Below are 14,326 nucleotides of genomic sequence, written 5' to 3'. Positions count from 1 at the left end.
CATTACTTTGGCAGTTTGATACACGCTCCGAACCGGCCACTGATTAGAAACAAAAGATTCGTAAAGCTTCGAAGCAGTGTTTTGAAATCGTCCATCACTAGATATTGTTGAATAAAGTCGTTATTTTGGCGCACAAAAAGTATTCTAGTCGCTTCATAACATTAAAGTTCAACCACTGTAGTCACATGACTTGTTTTAAATATTACATCTTTAGTACCTTTTTGGGCATTGAAAGTGTAAATTAACTTGCCGTCAACGGAGGCCTCACTGAGCTATTGGATTATTTATCAAAAATATCTTGATTTGTGTTCTGAAGATGAACAAAGGTCTTACTGGTGTGGAACGACATGAGGGTGAGTAATTAATGACACAATTTTCATTTTTGGGTGAACTAACCCTTTTAATGACTTGTTTACTTCATATAACATTTGTTTTAGAAATACACTGTTATATTTATATTGTGATTTAAAGAAAAGAAAAAAATCACTTCTTAGTAGATGTGAATCCAAGATATGTCTGTACTGCCAAACATGGTTTACTGCAAACTGATCCTGATGTTTGAGTGCCAGTTATCCCTCAAGCTCATATGAATACTCTTTCTTCATCCCTCTTTTCTCTGGTTGAAGTTATTACAAAATTAGTAGAACTCAGACAGTAGTTTTAAATAACTTACTTTTATTTCTCCTTTACATGGATGTATACAGTTGGCAATGTGTTTCATCAGAATCACTGGCTTTATGAGTTCGCTGACAGTATCAGCCAGAAACATGACAATTTAAGTATCTTATTTAATATAACAAATCTGATATGGTGTGTAACTACATAAAAGACAAAAACTCTAATGCAAGCTTAAAAACACATGCATCTAGAAATACTACAGAGGATGGATTTGTAATTGCTAAAATCTGTATATCTAAAAACTGTTTAACTAAGTCTAAAGGTTGATACTCATGAATATTGTTCAGAATGCACATTTGTAGTAAGTAATCCATTTGGCATACTAAACTGTATAACATTTTACAAATAGTAAAAAGTACAAAAAAAATTAAAATATTAAATGCGAGACCATTATATTACAACTTCAGAAAGGTTGCTGTATTCCTACAATTTCCCTACCCATCAGAATCACTTAAGCTGCCTCATTGTCAAGACATTTCCCCTTTAGGACGTCTGCGCTGTTGAATATAGTGACACGATATCATCTCAGATACAGTATAAAACCTGCACCATTGTGCGTATTATTCAGCATCCAAAATCATGATGTGAACGAAAAGCCCAGCTGAAGAAAGGAGGTCTCCATTCATGGTGAACAATGGCACATGGTGGTATCCTGCAGTATAACAAACAGAAATATACCCTTTATATCCCAATGACATAAGCAACAAATCAATAGTATTGTTATTGTTAAAGCGGTTATCGTATTTAGCATGCAAACTTAATTTACATACACATTTCTTTGTTTAGCCCTTTTTTTAATTCGAAACTTAAAATCGTAAATTGCAGATTGTCAATTTCATTTTGCAGATTGCCGTTGCTTTCGCACAGGACTGAAGCACACTAACCTTTCTTTAGGCTGTTGAAGGGAAGTGTGTACTGGCCAATAAATTCATTGTTCGATGTGGCATCGTAGTCCTCGATCAAAAAGCGCACAAGGGCTAGATCTGGCACACACACATCAAACTGGAAGTTTTCATTCCACATGGGGTTGAAGCCTTGAGAGAAAAGAGAGAGCAATTAGGCAACATCCTGATTCTGAGGCAAGTCCTGGGCAGCCACTTTTGCTGCGGCACCCAGGGAGTGATTGGGGGTTAGGTGCCTTGCTCAAGGGCACCTCAGTTGTGGGTAATGAGAGTGGAAGAGAGCACTGTTCTTTCACTCCCCCACCTACATTTCCTGCCCGTACTGAGACTCGAACCCACTACCTTTTTACAGGTTATTATACCATTATTCTCAATGTACTGCGTTTCCACCACGGTCGTATCAGCTGGCACACCGTAGATCTGCACTTGCACAATGGGATCAACAATAGAGGACTTCCTTTGGCTCACTTTGGGTAACTGCTGGGCTGAGATCACCTATTAGGCAAACAGTAAGAGTAGTGAAAAGTATTTTAAAAAAGTATTTTAAAAAAAAGCTATGCAGCTGACAATGAACAGCACAAAGATATAGTCCATATGCTCAAAATAAAGATGTTGCAGAGCCACTTGCCATCACATGAAGACTCTTTCTCTTTAACCATGGTCCCTTGGTGAGAGTGATGGGGTCAAACTCAGTGTCTCGGTCTCGTAGGTAAGAAGGCTTTAGGACGTAACCACTCTGTCCGTTTTGAAGAAAGAGCCCCTGATTCAGATCCATCTCTGTGCAGGGTGTCTGGAAGTTGAGGGCCACTGGAGGGAGAAGTGAGATGATTGGTTTAGCACTGTGACATTAACATCAACTTCCACTCTGATTAAATCTGAATATACATGTTTCTCACTAGTGTCAGTTATATGGTGGGTATCAGATTCATGTCTTTACCTATCTGACAGCCTGCGTTCCACAGAGGCACAGGGTTATAGTTCGAGGAGTCCGTCCTCAGTCCCCCTGGGTAAATCCTGCTGAGCTTGTCTGTATTATGACGGATATAATTGGTTGCTATGACAGAAAAAAAGAAAAAAAAAGAAGAAGTAATTATTGTGGGAACATGCTTGTTAGCTTTTTCTCTTTTTAGCATCTAAGAGTTATTATTAGCTGTGGAATGTGTTTGGGTTGTTAACAAATGGAGATTTTAGGTTAAAATACACACTATCATTCAAAGGTTTGGGGTTGGTACATTATTTTAATGTTTTTGAAAGTAGTCTAACTAAGGCTGCATTTATTTGATCAAAAAGTAAACAGTAATATTGTAATTAGTAAAATACTAATATTGTGAAAAATTATTAACATTAAATTAGAAAACAGTTATTTTAAATTGTTTCTTACTTTAAATTTAATTTTAAAATATAATTTATTCCTATGATATCAAAGCTAAATTTTCAGCCTCATTACTCCAGTCTTCAGTGTCACATGGTCCTTCGGAAATCATTCTAATATGCTGATTTGCTGCTCAAGAAGCATTTATTATTATTATTATCAATGTTGAAAACTGTTGTGCTGCTTAATATTTTTGTGAAAACCTTAATATTTTTTCCAGGATTTTTGATCAATAGAAAGTTTGAAAGAACAGCATTTGTTTGAAAAGTTTTTGTAACATTATAAATGTCTTTACTGTCCTTTTGTATCCTAATGTGTCCTAATGTGCAAAATAAAAAGATTAATTTAAACACAGTAATGTATATTGTTTTAGACACTGTAACTGGTGACCACCTTTTAAGTTTCACTGGTCTTTTACCACTTTTAGACAACTTATTGCCTTCTGTGTGAATTGCCATATTTTATTTGAATTACTAAAAATTAAACATGTAAAGATTTGAATAGATCATTTGAAAAAATATTTTTGAATATTTCAACAGATAATTTTGTTTATAAATAAAATGTGGATCACTTTTTTGCTGTCCAGCAAAAAAAAAAAAAAAAAAAAAAAAAAAAAACCTGAATGGCTCTTTTCACTGTTAGTCACCTGCTTATTTACATATTCAAAGTTGTGTGTCAGGAGTCTCCCTCAAGCAGAACTCATCTTCTGTGACGTAATGCACGTTTATGACTGTGCAATAAATCTGTGGACAGAGTCTGAGTCTCCGTCTCATGACATGTATTTATGTTTTTAATAGCCTGTGTAGCGTTTGTGCAGCACAATTCATGACATCACACCTGATTCCTCCGCCAGTTTCACAGCTTTTCCCTCTTTGAATGAGGCCATCTCATAAAATGACTGCTTGTCCCGGGAATCCTCAAACCCATGGAAGTGGACACTTTTGCAGTAGATCACGATATCAGACAGCTCCTTTGCCAACTTCAGCGACTTCGATTCCTGTTTTAGGTATGTGTAATTATAAAATAAATGTTAAAAATGAAAAGAAATAAAGCACTTAAATGATTACTTTCCATGGACACACATGTATGCTTACGTTAGACTTCTTTTCACGGTCTTCTTCATCACCTTCATCATCTTCTTCCTCTGTTACACTTTCTTCATCTGCTGTTTTGAACTCATCTGAAAATGTGTCCTCAAGTTTGTTTAGTCTCTTCCCTTTCACTATGAACCGGCCTTTGAGTTCCTAAATAATACACGGTCATTAAATCAGAGACTGCAGATTCTGCCATCAGTTCACATTTACATGCATTCATCCAAACAACTCTTCCAATGAAAGACATGCATTTTGTTTATGCATTTTGCCTGTTTTTGTTCCTTTCTTTTTAGATTTTATTTAATTCTTTTAATGCAGGTAGAAGTAAAACGTGTATTCGTGTCTGCACAACTAGTGTCACCAAAAGGAAATGCATTCTAATAGCAGCTTATTTACAGTTGTCTGCATGTTAGGCTGGAATATGATAAAATGCTATCAACTTTTAATATGCTGAGCAGCATATGTATGTACTGCATATTGATTTTGACAGTAAGAGCAGCAGGCAGCACAAGCTGTTTCTAACAGTAGTTTTAGGAAGCTTATGCTGTAAATGATACCCTAGCCAACAGAAGTGTTTTTATTGTTGACTGTGACAGTGACCAGGACAGGCCACACCTTGACTGGAGGGAATGGAAAACAATGTTATATAAGCTATGATAATCACCCGCTCCCCTGCAGGCAAAGCACCAGTCGCCATAGCAATCGAATACATCGCCTTTAAAAGCCACAAAACTGTGATGATGGATCAACATCTTATAACTCTGCCTTTGCAGAGTATCCTCATTTCATATATGTGCACATAATTGATGTGCTGAAGATGTCAATTTTCTTGAAGAGTTGACATTTGTAATATCGTAAATGGCTGAAACAAAGAGAGTTTGAGATGCAGCAATGTTTTGAAATAGAGAGCAGCTGCATGAATTCCACACATTCCACACAGAATTCCACTCTGAAAGCATCTCCTGTTCAAACAGGCTGCAAAACTTTCTTGGGTCTCATGTCTAAATCCACAGCTACTGGATTATATAAAATTTATTTGATCTTTTAAACTGCTTTATGCATATTTTAAGTAAATGTTCAATTTGCAATTTGGATTGTCACAATAAAATTGCATGTAAAACAGCAAAATAATGTGTGCATTTACTCCAAACAGACTTTATATTGCTTTATTATGCTGCTTACAAGAATACTTGATTCTGATTGATCAATCAAGGCATTTTGTCGTCAAATATTTTTGTATTACAACCACTAAACATTAGGGATGCATAATATAATTTCCCATATTGGTTATTTTCCAATATTAGAGATTTTAACATTTATCTTTATATACAGATATTGGATCTTGAGCATGGCCTTTTCCCCTATTTTACATTTATATTATATTAAAAAATAAAAATAAAAAATAAAATAATCTTTAAAAACTAAGAATTTAATAACACCGTTAAATCTAATCTTTTGCCAATCTCAAAATTTAATATTAATATTTCACACTGTACAATGCTTTACAAGCATTTAAAACGACTGATTTTAGTGTTTTAGTTTTATTTTAACATAATAACAGTGTTTTTAATATCTACCATCTACTGGACATCAGCAATTAAACACTTATTTTTGCTTATCGTATCGGCCAGAATTTTAATATCAGTGCTCCGCTACTAAACATTTTTATTGTGCTAGACTACGCTAGTTTTCATTCGTAGTCTCTTTCTTCTTAAATGATAAAAATAATTTCATCTGAAATCAATATCCAACAATAAAAACCGATTGCTGTAGCGCCTCAGCTCAAGCGGCTCGTGAACCGACCATCTCTTCCTACTAGTTAATTCATAGCATCAAATAAACATGAATGAACATGAGAAGGCATGTTGTTTCAAACACGGAAAGATGTCAATACACACCATTTTTCAAGTTCAAGTCCACCGAGGTTAATCTTATAACTCCTGACTGATTTGTCGGACAAAATGGCGGATTCGGCGTTATGATTGGTTAGATCGCTTGTCAATCAAACTCCTGGCGAAGGGTCAATTAAAAGTCACACGTTTTTGTTTTTTTTTCTTCTGGGCATTATTGGTATTTTGTTTACACAATAAATTGTATTTAATTTGATTTCCATTTAATTCATAGTAAACTATTGTAGTCTCTGGCTGGGATGCTCCCCCACAGGAAGAAAAGACTTGGATGGTTACCAATTGAAAGACGGTTAGCATTCCTGAAACTAAAAATGGTACATAAAATAATTAATAATAGGGCTCCAGTGTATTTTAATTCTTATTTCTCACGGGTTAATGTAAGACATGGTCATTACACTAGACAAAGTTTTATGGATCTTAATCTATGTCGGTGTAAGACTTTGTATGGTCATAGAACATTCGAATATACAGGTGCACAGGAGTGGAATAAGTTGCCATTGGACATTAAGGTTTTAAAAGATGAGGTTGGTTTTAGTATAAGAGTAAAGAGTTTGTTTTCAGATGGAATGGTTTAAATAAATGTGAATTTGTTTGAATAAATTGGATGTAAGTTCATTAGTGACAATATATGCCAACAAAACTGTCGTCATGGGAGAAAAAAAAAAAGAAAAAGAAAAAAAAAAAGTCTTGTTAACTAAATCAAGGACCAATGATGTATTGCAACTTTTTTATGTCAAATAAACTCAACTCGACACTATATGACAAAGCAGGAGAACTCTACCATTTAAATGCTGTTTTTTGCATAATTTACAATGCATAATACTACTAGCATGTAATTAAATGTAATAGTAGCCTATGTAATTAAAATGAATTTCAATAAATTAAAATATTGTTAAAAGTCACACATTATTTGTTGTTTGTCACATGTAGTAGACCATTTTTTGCCATGGGTAAGAGGAGGATTTTTCACCTGGCTACCTCTGCAAGTATATTTCAAACCTGTGGGAAGCACTGCTCAGTCTATCATTATGACAAAATAATCTGTCATTATGACAAAAATAATCCCTCTCAGGCTCGGCTTCCTGTGCACCCTGTCAGGTTTATTGTGTATTTTATAATAATAATTGGCTTAACCTACGGTATCCCTTACATAGTCTTTCAACTGAATATGCCTGTAAACGATCTTCTGTATAACGTGGCTTAGTGGATTACTGTGTCCTAACATCCTGCAATCACTAACCTCTGGAGAAGGGAAGTGTGTGGGCATCTGATCTCCGAGGGGTTTGGTGACCAGAGCGCTACCCAGGATAGAGATCAAGTGCTGAGCCATGGTCTTCTGCTGCTCCACAGTGCAGTGGTTCTCCAAAGACAGGATCACAGGGTACTCGGACGTCTGGTGAAGGGAACAATGATATTGTTGTCAGTCAGGTACACGTGGAAAGCACACCAGAAGGACAAGCTCTACAAGTCCAAAAACAAACAGAAGCATCCTCTATGTTTTGAATTTATTTACCTTAAAGGCATATTCTTTAATGGCTTGAATCACATCTTTAAAGAGGATCTTTGAGGTGAGAGTGTATCCATGATAAATCACTGGCTCTCCATCTGATCCATCCCAGCAGTCCAGCTCCACACAGCGACATCCCTTTAGAAGTGCTCTGTACAGGGACAATGTAACTTGCTACTCCAAAACTAAGCCATAAAAACATGCTTTATAAGAGGTAAATTAATTCAGATGCTTTCATTATGAAACTAGAAATTATCAAATTAAGCACTTTATCATTTTTTAACTACAGTATGTAATTAAAATGTATTCAAATATTGATTGATTAACATTACTTTATGTACGCCTCAGTGCTGCTGGGTCCCTTGAGCTGGTCCTCCAGCAGGTATGTGTTATGAGAGGAGGAGATGAAGTAATGGTTGAGAGGCTGGTTCATGTCCTGGTAAACACTTTTATGGGCCGGGTTAAAGATCAGCCCCTCTGGCTGGTGCAGGTACATTAGGAAGCCATCCTTTGTCATTTGCTGTTTGGCTCTGGCTACAAGAAACACAGACATGCAATTACAAAGACTTTGAACTTGTATATTTTTTCCACTGAGACTGAAGCTGAATACATATACTTACACTACAGTTCAAAAGTTTGGGGTCAGTAAGTTTTCTTACCAAGACTGCATTTATGAAAAACAATACTGTGAAATATTATTACAACTTAAAAAAAACTGTTTTCCATGTTAATATATTATTAAAATGTAATTTATTCCTGTGATGGCAAAACTTACTGACACTAGACTTTTGAATGATAGTGTATATAGCAGACATTTTTATCCAAAGCAACTTACAAACAAGAATAACACAAGGCGGCGACATTACCATTTTCATCAGGTTCATATTTCTCAATAAGCTGAAGAGCATCATTCTGAGACACATCCTCTCTTTGCTCATTCAACAGGAAATTCAGCAGGTCAGTGGCGCTCATAAGACCATCTGTCTTTGCATACTCTCCGTAGATGACATCGATTTCCTCTCTTTGTGTCAAGATTTTATAGAAATGCTCAATCTCCTTGCCCTCTAGGAATCCACCCTTCGATTGGTCACATTTCTGAAAGAGGGGAAAAAGTGGCATTTCTAGTCAAGTTATTTCTTGTGTTCATCTATTTAAAGTGTGAGAGAATATTATAGACAGGTAAACTGGGTTAAATTCCTGCATAACAAGAATATTACCTGAAAGAGCATTTCAGCATAGTCTTCGTCCACCTCAATGTTGATGTCTTGTAGAAAGCTCTTCAGCTCTTTCGGACTCATCTTGTTGTCCAAGTTTTTATCTGCTTTACGCATACAACTGTAAATCCAGCTAAAGCACTAATGTAAGGACAATTAAAGACAGATTTGAAAGAATAATGCTTGAATTGCACCTCAACACCACACGCGTTTGAAAAGGATACTGCTCCGTTTTCTTCTGCGGAGTGAGGTTGTTCATGTTTGAGATGACTTTCTCCAAACCATTGACCCACTTCTTGGCTTCCTCCTCAGAGCTAGCGATCAGGTCCAGGGTTTTCTGTCGCCCCTTAAACAGAATGGAGAATGCTCGACCCTCCACTGACTCTTCTGTGTATTTCCTCAGACCCTCAGTTTGCCGACCTGTTCGTACCGCTTCAATGTCCTCAAGAGAGACTGAGTGAGAAAGACATACAAAAACATAAGCATACTTCATAAAATAAAATACAGAAAATATATAATGGAGTAAAATGTAATGCAGGTCACATTGAATCCAGACCATTAAGCAGTGTTGTCATTTTCAGATTTAATCATTTAATTGTGAATGAAATAGTGAGCATATATTTTGCATGTTTTATGTCCCAAAAAATGTTTGTGATTCACTATGTCTGGATGTCAATGAGCATATGGAAATTATATGTAGAAGAGGTCATGCTTAATACAAAAGCGTTGTAAGCTCTATTTTGTGCATTTGCATACTTACACAAACGTTTTAAACATAGCCTCAGGGCTGATGTTTTACAGCACTGGTCATAAAATTACAATATAACTTGAATATGCTGTTGTAAAACACACCACTTGCATAGAAACACCTAATTTAGTGAAAAAAAAAGTGTTTCTTCAATACCCCTTTTAATTAATTACATAAAAAAAAAAATCATGGTCAATTCTTCTGGCCAATGCTCTGAGCTTTAAAGCTCAGAATAAAAACATTGAATAAAAGCAAGAGAACTATGAAGTTCATCATTATGACAGTCATTGTTATGATATTAGAGTACATTACCGTTCAAGTTTGGGGTCAGATTTTTAAAATGTTTTTGGTAAAAGTATCTTATGCTCACCAAGGCTGCATTTATTTATACAAAAACAGGAAAAAAATTGTAATATTGTGAAAATTCTTAACGTTTTTTTATTTGTATATATTTTAAAATGTTTAAAATGTGTTATTTGAAAGAGAAATCTTTTGTTACATTATGAATGTCTTTACTGTCACTTTTGATCATCTGCATCTGTGCTGCATAAAAGTATTCATTTCTTTTAAAAATATCTTACTGAACCCAAACTTTTTAATGGTAGTGTACATCAATATGATGAACAGAAATGTGAGTATACAGAAAGATTCACCAACAGTTCAATAAATCACAAGGCAATGTCTTTAAAGTACAGCAAATATATCAATTTTATCAATTCTACCACACCCAGTAAACATTGGGCTCTCCATCTGATAAGGCTGGCATAAAACTTTAGTCCAAAACTGATAACAGTTATATATAACAGTTGATAACTTTAACATTAAAGAATGCAAGAAAATTATACTGTCACAGACATTAACTTTACACTGTCTGTACATATCATTATGCACAAAATTTATGTAGTCTCTATGCAATAATTTTAATCAGTTTATGCTTAAAAATGTGGATTTGAGCAGGGAAATTCTGTGTGACTGAGACATTCGTCAACACACATACTAGCCAACATAACACATTGTGGGTCAGTGCAGGACACGAGAGCGCATGCAAAGAAAGGGCTGATTCTGACACACCCCTGTGTACATCTTTTTTTTAGGACTCACATGTGTTTTTGGACTTCATGGTCTTTTTGGACTCATGCCACATGGTCTTGCAGTCCTCCTGCAGCTTATAGTAGCGTGTCTTTTTCCATGAGCCCGAACGGACTTTCAAAAGGTCCCCGCCGTTTATCAGGAACTGCAGGTCTTTGTCACCCTCCAAACCTGTGGGGAAGACAAGGACAAGACCACTCCTGTAGTAATTCTTTCAAAGCTCATATTATTTCCTTTTGAAAGGCAGATTTGTGGGTCATTTCCCACATCACAACATCCTTTTTTGTATGATGGCAGAACAAACAAAAGGATTGTATTATCCCTCTGTGGTCCAATTGAGGAAGGAACCAACCCTTTCATGAATCCAGCTGCTGAGGAAGAAAACGTGGTTTTAACTTCTATGTAAAACACAAAAGACTCTTCCTGAAAGACACTGAACACAGACTGTGGACACCTGACACCAAACAGGACCAGGTATTAGGTCAAACAGCCACAGCAGAAAATGCATTATTTACTAAGGCGTGGTGTGTGTATTTGAGAGTAATTTACACCTAACCATGAATCAATAGGTGTGACGTGAACTTGCTCTTTTTACGACAATAGCTGGGACCTACTTACACTGCTATCTAGGTAAGCAACTTATAGGTGAGACAGACAATGTTTTCCTGGTTACGAGATTTCCTTGGAGAGGGTGCGTGTCAATGAACTGTATACATCTTAAAATAACCAATAGAATACCACTGTAAACGCAAGTATGATGGTGAAGTTCTCAGATTACATTAAAACAAGATTATTGTTATTTTCATCCTCCTACCTATAAGTTTCATGTTGTCGCGCGCTACTGTCTTGCTGTGCGCGCGGTATAAGGACTCTTGAGACTTGGTCCGAACTGGTTGTCTTCGTACACACTGCATAGTGTGAATCTTCCTCTCAGAAATTAAAACTGCTTCTGATAAAAGGAGCCGCAAACATATCCCAACCACTTGCTGCGCTGTGTGGTGTATGGCTCACTCGCTTGTCTGCGGATTCGGGGCGTGTACTAATCCAAAGTTCATCCCTAGAATAAGACAGTGTAGTGATACCTTTCGTCTGATCCCAACGAGTGGCAATGTTTGTTGGCAAATTCAATCAACAAGTTAAGGATGTGTATTTAAAGAAAGATATAACTGTATACTTATAAAAAGTATACTTGAGACTATAGTCGAAAGCACGACGCGCGAATGCTACACATGCGTAACAGCTGGTAAAATACCTGTTGAGTTTTTACGTGACTTTCTGTGCAAAAGCAAAGGCGTCATCTAGTGGCTGCATTTGCCAGTCCACTGACAGACTGATGTGTTTAGCAGCCACACTTCAAACCTGATCCGGTGGATTTATGATAACCCTAGACGTGCTGTAAGAGTACGTGCAGATAAAACATGCCAAAATATGCCATTTAATCTCTCTCTCTCTTTGAGCTCTTCATTTTTCTTTCATTATGATGGTAGTAATGACCGGTTCAGAATTGTACAGGGGTTTCTTTTTCACTGCAATGTCAATACAAATATTGTTTATATATTTTAGAGGTGTTAAATGTATAGGCCAATAATGTTATTGTTAACTAAAACTATTAAAAATATATTTTTTTTCTTGTTAACTGAAATAAAGCTGAAATAAACTATATAAATATTACATGGGGGAAAACAAACAAAACCTTGGCAACTAACTAAAATAAAGTAAGCTTAATTGAAATACTAAAATTACAAAAACTGAAATAAGGCTAAATAAATAAAAACTAAAGCTAATACAAATTACAAAAGCAAATAAGAAAGTTAGTAATACATAAACTAACATTATAATAAAACCTGAAAATAATAAAAGCTCATTCAAAATATTAATAAATACTATAATAGTATATAAACTAAGATAACACTGATATAGGTCCAAATTTAACTTACTTTTAATTATACAAATTTTTAATTTCATTCCACATTTCTGTACCAAATTTTCTGTAAACATTTTTAATATTGCACTAAGGCAATGCCTAAAAAATGTATACTTTTATACAAGTTTTGCCCTAATTGTGGATTATATGGTTTATTTACAGATTCAGACATGTATGTACTGCATGATATCTTTCTGTTACAGTAAACATGACCCAGGTTTGGGTTCTTAAAAAACCTAAGGCATTTAAATGACTGTGTGCTTGTTGTGTATACATCTCCTGAATCTCCAGTATCTCTGTCATCCAGAGGGAAATAACTGTCTTGCCTCTCACTGAAAACAGGAAGCAGCCAGTGGGTTTGTGGGGGCAGACAGTCCCTCTACAAATTGTCTTAATACAAAAAACAAAACAAAACTTAGAACAAAACTTGCTTTCTTTAAAACCACCTTACCCTGCACAAACTGAATTAACTTTTTAAAATATATGTGTCACATTTAAGACTGTGATCTGCTGAAAAACACTGTTAAATGAGCTGAGCCTTGGTTTGAAGAGCAAGTAAACCCATAATTTGACAGACGTTTCAGGAACTGAAGTAATGAAAGGGATGTTATGCGAGTCAGGCGACGGAATGTTGCTCCAGGCTACTGACACCTCTCCTGTGCCTCATCCTCAATAGAAAATCTAGTAGGTTATTATATTGCTGCAGAATTGGAGCACTGTAGTGAGATGGAGAAATACACCCAACAAATGACAATACAAAGTTGCCAAGGGTGTGGCAGCCATATTATGTCCGCTAACTCAATTTACACTACACCACCCATTCATGCGTTTATCATACGCATCCACGGAAAAATCTTACTGAAAACAAAAATGTGTGGTTTGCGAAAGTATTTTCAAACGTAGTGTACAAATTAAATACAATACCAAATATACAACATAATAAATAAAAACTGGTTCATCTTCACTTTATTTCCCTCCCTGTTGTTTGTATCGGCAGTTAAATGAAATATTTCATAGCTAGCGCGTGAGGGATCATGTTTGGTATTCAGTTGCGCGTGGCTGAAACTCACGAGCGCGTGCAGGTTTAGTAGTGAACGGGTCTGAACATTCACTGCTCTCAAACTGAACTTTCAGATATTTATCGATTGACTTTTGTGATACGCACAACCATTTCGGAATCATTAATTCAGTTGCAACAGAGTTCCGTTTCAGTTTTCATTCAACACTTACATTGTTTATCAGCAATGCCGTTGGAATCCATTTCTCATGAATACAGAAGACTGTTATATCCTCCTCGTGCACAATATGTCCAGTGTTCTCAACTCCAGGAGTTCACAAGCAAAAAGAAATAACATAGAATTTCGAAAAATCTCGCTGGCGCAAAACAGACGAAACTGAGAGCGGACCTATTCCTCCAACCTTCTCAGCACAGGTACAGATTACCTGCCTGTGGGTACTAGCGTCTCAGTAAAAGGTATCTCATGATGAGCCACTCCCACTGATCAGTTCAGCATCTCATAACTGCATGCTGTGCCTCCAGCTGCCTGTAGGGGTCATGACAAATTATGCTTATACAGTAATGCAAATCCAGACTGAGATTGAATGTTTGGTTTGTTTTATTCTGGAGAAGCTGTTCTTAAACGTTCACTACGTGCTTCACTTGTAATTAGAGCTGCAGACACTTGTCATGCCGGTTAAGAGTAAATATGCTGTATTAGTGTATTGAATCTGCTAGACAGCACTAATAATTTATAGGCTGGAAAGCAATGAGCTAATCATGTAACTATTTTGAGCAGTTTTTATATGAGTCATTTAACAGATACTTGACTGCATTTCTGCAGTGGGTTTGCTTTGGATTAAAATACATAGGCTTGAAATATAGACTTTT

General features: G+C 36.0%; 1 protein-coding gene across 2 annotated transcripts; it reads right to left on the bottom strand.

Moving 5' to 3' along the window:
• Positions 1–655: 655 nt before the first annotated feature.
• LOC127496006 (1-phosphatidylinositol 4,5-bisphosphate phosphodiesterase delta-1-like) lies at positions 656–13,931 on the bottom strand. 2 transcript variants are annotated; one of them, XM_051863520.1, is made up of 15 exons: positions 13,669–13,931; positions 10,527–10,685; positions 8,902–9,130; positions 8,681–8,810; positions 8,330–8,558; positions 7,796–7,997; positions 7,470–7,614; positions 7,197–7,349; positions 4,047–4,196; positions 3,790–3,949; positions 2,518–2,634; positions 2,209–2,387; positions 1,943–2,075; positions 1,563–1,712; positions 656–1,330 (listed from the first exon to the last, which is right to left on the bottom strand). In XM_051863520.1, exons 1-15 carry the CDS (start codon positions 13,697–13,699, stop codon positions 1,239–1,241), a joined length of 2,259 nt encoding a protein of 752 aa, XP_051719480.1. In that variant the 5' UTR covers positions 13,700–13,931; the 3' UTR covers positions 656–1,238. The 2 variants fall into 2 exon arrangements, with proteins under 2 accessions (XP_051719480.1, XP_051719479.1); XM_051863519.1 differs by lacking the exon at positions 13,669–13,931 and adding an exon at positions 11,329–11,515.
• Positions 13,932–14,326: the final 395 nt, after the last annotated feature.

This window comes from Ctenopharyngodon idella, chromosome 15 (genome assembly GCF_019924925.1).
Source record: "Ctenopharyngodon idella isolate HZGC_01 chromosome 15, HZGC01, whole genome shotgun sequence".
Classification (NCBI taxonomy): domain Eukaryota; kingdom Metazoa; phylum Chordata; class Actinopteri; order Cypriniformes; family Xenocyprididae; genus Ctenopharyngodon; species Ctenopharyngodon idella.
The sequence above is the reverse complement of the archived record's forward strand: the minus strand, read 5'-3'. Positions and strand labels throughout refer to the sequence as shown.